Source organism: Monopterus albus, unplaced genomic scaffold (genome assembly GCF_001952655.1).
Source record: "Monopterus albus unplaced genomic scaffold, M_albus_1.0 scaffold250.1, whole genome shotgun sequence".
In the NCBI taxonomy this organism is placed as follows: Eukaryota; Metazoa; Chordata; class Actinopteri; order Synbranchiformes; family Synbranchidae; genus Monopterus; species Monopterus albus.
Window position 1 is genome coordinate 557119 of NW_018128130.1, and position 10277 is coordinate 567395.

A 10277-nucleotide genomic window follows, 5' to 3' on the forward strand; every position below is an offset into this window, starting at 1 on the left:
CTTTGGCTCTAGGGTTGTCCCAGCCCAGCAGGTGGCGGTAATGCGCCTTAAGCTGGCATGCAAACCGCCATTAAACAACAGAAACTGTAGCAGAGGAAGAAGAAGAAGAAGAAGAAGAAGAAGAAGAAGAAGACCACTACCACCTCCTCTTCCTTTTCCTTTTCCGTACTTTCATGCTAAATACTATACTTGACAGAAACGCGTGTACCGGCGGCAGTGACCCGGTGTTCTGCCAATTCTTCATACCTTATCAGATCTTCATACCCCAACTGTCTGCGCATGCGCATTAGGCTCTGCGCATGCGCAGTTATGGACTGACTAACCCCACCCCGATCCATCCCCCTAACCCTAACCACTTTGTGAACGGTGGGTAGCACGTTTTGATAGGTAGCAAAATCTGACAAAACACCGGCCTCGGATCAGCGCTCTGGTGAATATCACTTGCACTTTCTGAAAGTTGGTATGTGTCGCCACGAAGTTGTTTTTGTTAGCATCGTGTGTTGAACTTTTTGGCGTATGTGTTGTTTGGCAGTGAAGAATATGTAGGTAAAGGTTTAACTAGAGACGCTAAGTGTTAGCTTTTACCTCAGATAGGATCATTAGCATTGGATAGCAGAGTACATCACAGCAAGTGGCAGCCAAACAGGGAAACTTGTATGTGCTAGCTCTTCCACTGAGCGGGACCAAACTGTTTTGGTAGAATTATTTCAGCGATGACGTCTCAGAGCTGAAACCTTGGCTGGGTGGCAGTTTAATGGTAGCATGTCTCTGTGCACGCTGTAATTAACCCTCTGATGTGCACGACGGGCCAAGAGTTTAATATCTTTACATGTGATGCATGCTATCACCCAGTATTTAATACATTCCTCAGCCAGGTTGTCTTTAAACATTACAAACAATTATTTGTATGTAATTACATTTTATTTTGAAAAAAAAAACAACCTGTCATATCAGCACCCTGTTGATGCACAAGATGGGTCATGGGTCATGGGTACAGATCATAACTCTATGTCTATGGGACTGATGTCTTCTGTCTATAGGATGTACTACATACAGCAACGTGTGTGCTTTAGTCTGTGTTGTGTTGCACAGAAGGTTCACAATTGCAGTAGGTATCTGTTGCAAGTCCATACTTTTCGGTGAGCATCTTTCGGGGGTTGTGCTTTCATTGTGTCCTACACCATTGGCACTAGTCGGTCCCTGCTGGCGGCTCTTTGGCCGATTCGACATGATGAATCGGTGTCTGCACTCGGGCCTTGTCAGTGACAGAGACAGACTACTCTGATTGCCTGTTGAGCTCAGTGGAGCATTGCACAAGAAGAAAATGGTTCAGCTGAACCCCTTCAGCCTGTCGATGTCGTATCTATGATTTCACCCCTTTACTGCGATTTCTCCTTGTTTTTTTGCCTCCATGTTAAAAGAATTTCCAAAGAAGCAACGAAGTCACTGGAATCTTTCAATAAGAGATTGGTTTACTTGCAGCAAGGAGACAAGTCAGCATAGGCATACAGAGTTGTCTGAATGAGCTTAGTCTAAACATCACAATATATAGTACAAAGGGAACTCCCTAAAGACACATTCCAGGCATTAATCAAGTTGAAAAGAAGATTCAAACAGGAAAAAGTGAACTTGAGAGGCTTTGCCCTGATAACCTCACAGGCAATAAACAATATGTTGTCCGCTCATCTTCACAATATATGGCAGGAAAGAGTTTATGGCTGGCTCCTTTAATTCTGGAATGCCATCCTAGCTGAACATATAACAACACATAGAATACTGAAAACAAAGATAAAACAGGTCCCTGTGATCTGTAGTCTGTTCTGAAAGTACCAAAATGTTGGTATCGTGACAACACTAGTTAATATATTGATTAGAACACAGTTTAAAACATACTTAATAATGTAATTTCCCTGACACTCCACAACCACCTCTCTTCTTCCATAACCAAAAGACCAAAGGCAGAGAACAATGCCTTTTTTTAGGACTTGAAGCATAATGTTTAGGACTTGGACTTGACTTCTGTCTTTGTAGTCAAGACTTCATTGGGACTTGCAAAACATTGACTTTGTCCCACCTCTGGTTAAAAGCATAAGCAGATAAAGTAAACTGGTTTAGTAGTAACGGGGAACAGAAATAAAAAGGTATAAATGCATACATCTGTATGTCTTTTTGTACAGTATGGCCAGTACCGAGCAGGTGGCAGCAGTAGGACAGGTTCTGGTGGACTCTGGACAGGACCTGACCCGGCGGTTCAGAGCTTTATTCACCCTGAAGAACCTGGGAGGTAAAATATGTCCATCCAACTAAAACAGTTTCAGGTGTCTCTGTCTTTCTATCAGTTTGAATCTGTGAACCTCAAACTGAAACAGGCATGTGATTCTGTGAGAACCCAGGGCCTCGTGACAGATGGGAACCTGACATAAGCTTCAAAGCGCTGCTTCATTTTGGAAGCGCCACCTCTGCTTGATACAGGCTTTGAAACTTTGTCATACGCAACATTTGATTTGATTTATTCATTCAAGCATGTAAAAACAGTTGATATGTCAACACACATAATTTTACACATATCCAACAAATGCTAATCCAATATCAATTTACTTATACCTAGTACATGCTTGAATGGAGTAGGAAGAAGTCAGACTTATCCAGTCCTACCCCATGACATCATCTTATCATTGGTTTGCAAGCAGTATCTCTACATAAATAATTCTCTTCTACACCACACAAGTAATATACTAAAGAATTATTACAAAGTATTAACATTCTTACACCACACCCACAATGTTCCATCTAATTAATCAATGAGCCTGTTCTTGCATATATCTTGATTGACACATACCTTTATATTTATGTTTAAACTCGTCAATTCTATTACTATTTTTTATGTCTACACTTAAATTATTCCATAGTTTTACCCCACTTATGGAAATACAAAATCTTTTTTTGGTTGTACGTATAGCATGAATTTTTAAATTTAACTGACCCCTTAAATTGTATCCCCCTTCCCTTTCATTAAATAGTTTTTGAATTCCACCAGGTAATAAATTGCTCCTGGCTTTATACATAAACACTGCAGTCTTATATCCAACTAAATCAAAAAAGTTTAACAATTTAGACTGTATGAAAGCTCTATGGTTCCCAGTTACAATGTGTAGTGAAATCCACCAAGACAATGTCTCTAGGATGAACCTCGTCAAACATGAAATTTGTGTTACATCTTATACTGCATGAACTGATTTAAGCTGTAACACTTGTGTCAGGTGCTGAAGCTATAGAATGGATCGGTAAGGCCTTCACTGATGAGTCTGCCCTGCTGAAGCATGAGCTGGCATACTGCCTGGGACAGATGCAGGACACACGGGCCATACCCACTTTGACTGCTGTTCTCAAAGATGCACAACAGGAACCGATGGTCAGACATGAAGCAGGTGAAGACACATGCACACATTATGGAGATGAACTGCATCTTCCCTACTAAGCAGACGTACATACAGTATGTTTGTGTACATGCCGAGGTTTTGTGCAGTGTCCCTACCACACCATACTACACACATGCAGTCGTCTGCCTTTTTGTCGTTGCATCAATACACATACATGCACTTATTTGTGATTCTTTGAACATAACACACAAACACACATACGCACCACAGACTGTTTAAAAATGGATGATGCGTCACTACTTCCTGTCACTATGCAAAAGTTACGTTGGCTGTCTTGCTTTTATGATGAATTTTGCAACCAGACTCTGCACAGTAGTGACCAGAGGTGGAGCTGTGGTCATCGGGCTGCCACTCAAAGCTGTCAAGTCACCTGAAATGCACCACTTTTATATCATTAAATAACTTATTAAAAACAATATTGTCACTTCAGCTGACTTATCTGTCACATTAGTGTGTTTCTTGGATCAGAAACAAAACTACTTGCTCAACATACACATTTGCTTTCTTTTGAACAAACTGCAAATTCTTTATCACATTCGTGTAAATGATTATGTACAGTTGTCTGTTGCTTCCTACATTGTCAGTTGTCACGTTGATCAAAATCTATTCTACCGGTTCTCTGTTGAATAGGTTTAGCACCTGAAACATCTTGGCGTTAGTTCATTGCAGAAGCCACTACATGCAGAATGGTTGAACCAGTTCTCATATGTCGAACATACTTCTGTACATTTCTATTACTTTTTTTTTTTTTATTAAATCTTTTGCAGCCAGTTTCCCATACGCTGTCATGAGAAAGTTTGTACTGTTGAAGTAGATACATGCCATACAGAAAAACCAGTGTCATTAAAACCTTAGCCATATTCTATATCAGAAAATCCTTAGAGTACAGTTACACTGACAGCATGACTAAGCATTTTAACTATCTTGTTCATAAACAATGACACAAGGACTTTGTCAATCTAATGGCAGTGACATGTTCATTGACATTTATTTTTGAGAAACAAAATAAAGGTTTTGAACAATACAATAATATCTTAATTGCCATTTAAATGATGTGTGTGCCGACACTGAGTGTATCACTCACGTTACAAAAACAAACGCCTTGTGCGTCCTCACATTCACTGTGTCATGAAGTCAAGTGGGATAGACTGCTGTGCATGAGCATTCAGGGTGCTTTGGAAAGACGGACATTAATCAAAAGACGGACTAAAAAACTGGCACACATCGGTTGCTGTAAAGACAACTTCACAGCTTCGCCAGTCAACGTTTAATATCTTATTAATAAGACCGACATGGTACAATACTTCAGTTTTTGAAGGATGCAAAATATCATCTATTTATTGTTATCGACAAAATCCCAGAAAATATCCAGATATTTTTTGTCATTATTGCAAAAGAGGAGGTTGCTGTGAATATTGACTTCCACACCACTGCGAAAATAAAAAATGTTTGCCATAAAAGACAGATCTGTTTGCACCAGTAAAGAGATTCACTGGGGTGGGGGGGACGACTGTACATAACATTCGTACTTACTCAGTAAAACAAGAATACAAATACTTGGGCCACATGAGAACCAGAAGCAACAGTGCTTAATCTACCTGTCTGTCACTCTCATCCTATGCTTGTCTGTAGGGGAGGCTCTGGGAGCAATTGGTGATCCTGTGGTTTTGGACCTATTGAAGGAGTACAGTCAGGATCCTGTTGTAGAGGTAGGAGCATCACACTTACAGTATGTATAACATGCCAATAAATACCTAGACCACTCAGTCGGGTTCTTTTTAAAAAAATTTGCAACACAAAATAGCACATTTAGAGGACAGAAGGTGACAATATAGAGAATATAAAGGGAGGAAAGCAGGAGCAATAAAATTGAATAAATCAGGGGCAAAAGATGGCAAAAGTAAATTTAACAAGGTGCAATCAGGATGATGTAATGTGAGAGTGGTGGTGATGGAGGGACTCTGTAGTTCAAGGCAGTGGAGAGTTGCTCTCTCTCTCTAGAGGGAGTGAACTGGTTGGCAGGTCCAAGTCACAATGCTTAACTGATGCAGACACCTGTTCACAATGCACCTTGGGTAGCACTATAGCCTACCATTCGACAAGGCTCAGTCTTGGGTCCCCATGTCAACAAAGACATTTCTAAAATGTGCAAACAAAACTGCATACAGCACAATGTAAATGTCGTATCTCCCACCACCTGCAGGTTGCAGAAACATGTCAGTTGGCTGTTCGGCGATTGGAGTGGCTGCAGAGCGGCGGAGAGAAGGAGTTGGGGGAGGGAAATACAGATAAAAACCCCTACTGCTCTATAGACCCAGCCCCTCCAGCAGTGAGGAAGAGTGTGTCAGATCTGCGTTTCATTTTATTGGATGAGAGTCTGCCACTCTTTGAACGCTACCGCGCCATGTTTGCATTGCGTAACCTGGGCAGCAAGGAGGCTGTGCTGGCACTGGGAGATGGTAGGACCCAACACTATGGCGTTACTGTTCTGTGTATTACTGCAGTCACTTGGAAAAACACATCAGTAACACAAAAACTAACTTTAGGCCTGAGAACCTGTTGTCTTATTTTGTTTTGACCTTGGTTTTATACCTAGAGTTGAGATCGCTGTATAGTTATCAGAGGTTTACACTGCATTTTATAGTGTTTTTTTTTTTTTTTTTTAAATATAAACACAAGTGACTGTCCCATTATTTTATGCATTATGGTCCTCAGAAATATTTGGGTCACAAAAAAAGTTGTGTAATAAATTTTATACAGCACTTTTTAAAACACACAGTAACAGCACATAAAACACATTCATTTTAAAATTAAAGCGTTAAAACATGATACGCCTCAGATAAAGGTCAAGGCTCTGTCCAAGTTCCCACTTGCTCACACTACACGCAACTCGCATGCTCTGGTGTGTATGAGCCTCAGATCCTCTGGCAGGCTATGCCAAAGTTTGGGGCCCTGACCACAAATTCCCAGTCTGCTTTTGTTATTAATCTGGAGTTTAAAATGTTGGGCTGAAACCGGCTAGAGGATCCCAGCCAGCGCACTTGATCAGCGGTCAGCAAGTCTGGAGTACATGGTGGGACGAACATATGAAAAGTGATTAGTAACATTTTAAAATCTAAAGTGGACAGGCAGCCAGCCCCAGTCCCATAACCCATAAATAAATCATATACCAATGGGAAGATTAAAAAAAATTGCTTTACTTACCAATCGGTCAGCTCACTGTTTACCTGACCTGTCGTGGCCATAAAGGCACATGTACTGGGATACTAAAAACTCAAAAATGTAATTGTAACCTGTACTACCAGGTAAAAAAGAGTCAAACCTCCCGGCACTAAATAGATTAAGACAGTTTAAAAGTGCAGGTATGTTGTTAGAAACACCATGTCTTAGTGGTAAGTATACGTGTCATCTGCCAAAAAAAACATGATACTGTAAAAATTGACCCAAGGACATCACTTTCACAGATCCATATATGTTTCTAAAAGTTTTGCACACCCTGGATTTGGGCAGTTTATCTCATTCCTCTTGGTAGACCTTTTAATCTCCATCAGATTGGATAGGAAGTGTATTTGCATTACGCTGTCTGAGATGGAATCACTGAGCCAAGTGTCCGTGAAGCGCAGAGCGTGAGAAGTCAGTCTGTCCAGTTGACAAAAAGGAGAACATCCATTTTGTTGGCCGGACAGCGGAGATTCGCTAAATGGATTGATGGGAGTGGCGTCTGGGTCCCTCTCTGTCCTAACTTAACCAGGGCCCCCGCTCTCTTTCCTTGCTGGCGTTTTCTCCAGGTCCCATAGAGGGCTGCTGCCCCTCTGACCAGAATGTCCACACAGCCTTTTGCATTGGCAAAAATCGGAGAAATGTTTCATAGTTCTTCTTTGGTGAGGGTAATCTGGGATGGATTGCAGAAGACCAAGAAAACGAGGAAAAATAACAAACACATACATGGACGTGATACCTAGGTGCGATCGAGACATCTCTAATATAAACCCTGTGTACACAAATGAATGCTGGGGCACTGATGAATTAATGACTTTTGGCATTATTCCAAGAGAGTCCAAGACAAGTTCAATTTAGAAACCCAATGAGTATTACAATAACACTAACCACATCAAGACTGGAGGTATCCACTGCTTTATTTTACTTACCTCTTGGCCATTGTTGACCATTGTGATCTGTTCATTCATTTGCATGCCATCTCAGCTATGAATCTTATCTTAGTTTTGATCATTTAAGGGAGATGATTTTTATATTGTAATCCGATAATTAATTCACATTCAATGTGTGAAGCCCAGTTTGCCTACATGCGAAATCTGAGCTAAGTGTACTCTGAAAATGTCCTAGGAAGTGAATCTGTGAGTCCACTGGAATGGAAGTTTTGTCATACATGCACCCTGTTTCACTGCTTCTGTCAACGAGCCTGGTAATGATAACAATATTGTTTGTCCACTGTATAAATCTCTTGTGAAATCTTTGTTTCCAGGCCTGCAGTGCTCCAGCGCTCTGTTTCGCCATGAGATCGGCTACGTTTTGGGTCAGATGCAACACCCAGCAGCGGTCCCAGCCCTGTGTGCTGCCCTGGAGTGTGCCAGTGAGAACCCCATGGTCCGACATGAAGCGGCAGAGGCTCTTGGCTCTATCGGCAGGGAGGAGTGTCTAGCTGTGCTGCACCTTTATTGTGGAGACCGAGAACGTGTCGTTAAAGAGAGCTGTGAGGTTGCTCTGGATATGCTGGAGTATGAAAACAGTGACCAGTTTCAGTATGCCGATGGACTGATAAGTTTACAGGGTTAAAGGTCAATGTCAGCAGCTGAAGGGGCTTTCATTCAATCTCCCCCCTTTTTAACTTCCTATATACTATTTTATTACCTTACACAATACAGGCATCCGAACAACTCACTGCAATGTCAATAAAACTACTAGATTCTCTGAGATGAAACTTGAAACCAGGAAAGATTATCAGCACATAAAATCACAAATTAAACTGTAAAAGCTCCAACAAACCATACAGAGTTTGGTGAACTACAAGTTGACATCTTAGTTGTGGTGTATTTGGGTGTTGCTATGGAGGGGGGGCAGGGAGAACAGAGTCCTTTGTGGTGGGGGTTTCTGCTTTAAGATACCATTGCATTAAAAGTTGGAGCTAATTTACTTTTTATTCCAGTACACAGTAAATCGCTGTAGAAAGTAATATACCCATATCTGCACTTCATCGGTGTAACAGCTCAGGGCCGATAACACAACTCAGTGTTCTCCACCAGGCCATAGATTTTTCTGCTATTGTTTCAGGTTTGTGGAATCTGGAAATAATAGTTTAATCAACTTTGGGCTGAATGTTGAAGGCCTGACAGACTAGTGGGCTTTTCTTCTGAAAGTACATTGTGTTCTTGATTATTATTATTATTATTTTTTTGTCTGGGAGCTGTACATGGTCATACAGTCCAGTAAAAATGGAGATTAGACAGTGCTGCTTTTAAATGTAAGCATTGTCCTCATTCAGGTGTCATTATAGTGTGAGCAGGCCCAGTGTCGGTTCATTCTGCTGTAACTAATGAAGACAAGCCAAAGACCAATCCATCCACATCTCTGCTGTGGGATTATAGTACGGTGGGAAGTACCTGCTTTGTTGTGAGACTTCTTTCCAAACTGTAATGTACTACAGAGATTAGCAGACTAAAATTATATTAGGACCTCGGTCAGTCATGCTTGTCTGGTTGCTTTGTTACTAGATTCCTGTGGAACACATGCTGCAGTTTTTTTTTTAAATATTTTCCGTCATTTATTTAAATTCAAACAACTTTATTAATCCCCCTAGGGACAATTTGTCTGGTGCAGCTTGTTATACAATAAAATACCATACAATAGACAGACCCCCTCTCCAAAAAAGTTGAATAAATCAAATAAAATCTAAAAGTCACATCCACCAGCAATACTTTACATAGTCCTACAGTGTTTAGTAGATAAATTGCAGTGGGGATAAACAATTTGGAGTGATGATTAGTTTTACAAAAGGGTAAAACATTACGAAGACCTGAATGGCAAGAAAATTCACCTGCTGAGGTGTGTTCAGATGCAGCCACAATACCTGTTGCCTTCCGGAGGATTTGTTTGTTACAAAAGGAGCACAAATCCCTCTGGTTCACAGCAATATTCTTTGAGCAGTATTGTTCAGGCTGTTTCTCTGTCAAAAGAAAAGACTCTCAATAAAACACTTGTAAAAAAAGACAAAGGATAATCAGACTGACAGAAAATGGACTGAGTTTATATAAAAGTTGAATTCTCTGCTGTCACCACGCTACAGTACCACTTGTGTTAATATTGAATTTAAGCTGGTCATCAAAATAAGTTCCCAAGTATTTGTGTGATTGAACCATTTCTACACTTTCATTATGTACAGTGAGGAACAGAAGTATTTGAACACCCTGCGATTTTGCAAGTTCTCCCACTTCGAAATCATAGAGGGGTCTGAAATTCACATTGTAGGTGCATTCCCACTGTGAGAGACAGAATTAAAAAAAAATTCAGGAAATCACATTGTATGATTTTTAAAGAATTTGTCTTGCACTGCTGAACATAAGTATTTGAACACCTGAGAAAATCAGTGTTAATATTTGGTACAGAAACCTTTGTTTGCAATTACAGAGGTCAAACATTTCCTGTAGTTCTTGACCAGGTTTGCACACACTGCAACAGGGATTTTGGCCCACTCCTCCACACAGATCTCCTCTAGATCTGTCAGGTTTCGGGGCTGTCGCTGAGCAACGCGGAGTTTAAGCTCCCTCCAAAGATGTTCTATTGGATTGAGGTCTGGAGACTGGCTAGGCCACTCCAGAACCT

General features: G+C 40.8%; 2 protein-coding genes across 4 annotated transcripts in view; one reads left to right on the plus strand and one right to left on the minus strand.

Annotated features, from left to right (window-relative positions):
* Positions 1-845, minus strand: part of LOC109972183 (gamma-crystallin M3-like) — a 5570-nt gene extending 4725 nt beyond the window's left edge. For both annotated transcript variants that reach the window (XM_020620891.1, XM_020620892.1), the window contains exon 1: positions 586-845. In XM_020620891.1, the coding sequence (XP_020476547.1) occupies positions 586-606 (21 nt within the window). In that variant the 5' untranslated portion in view covers positions 607-845. The remainder of the gene's footprint in view (positions 1-585) is intronic.
* dohh (deoxyhypusine hydroxylase/monooxygenase) lies at positions 122-9853 on the plus strand. Of its 2 annotated transcripts, none has more exons than XM_020620889.1 (6): positions 122-460; positions 2178-2284; positions 3261-3428; positions 5073-5149; positions 5644-5899; positions 7924-9853. In XM_020620889.1, exons 2-6 carry the CDS (start codon positions 2179-2181, stop codon positions 8232-8234), a joined length of 918 nt encoding a protein of 305 aa, XP_020476545.1. In that variant the 5' UTR covers positions 122-460; position 2178; the 3' UTR covers positions 8235-9853. The 2 variants fall into 2 exon arrangements, with proteins under 2 accessions (XP_020476545.1, XP_020476546.1); XM_020620890.1 differs by having other exon boundaries at positions 122-430.
* Positions 9854-10277: the final 424 nt, after the last annotated feature.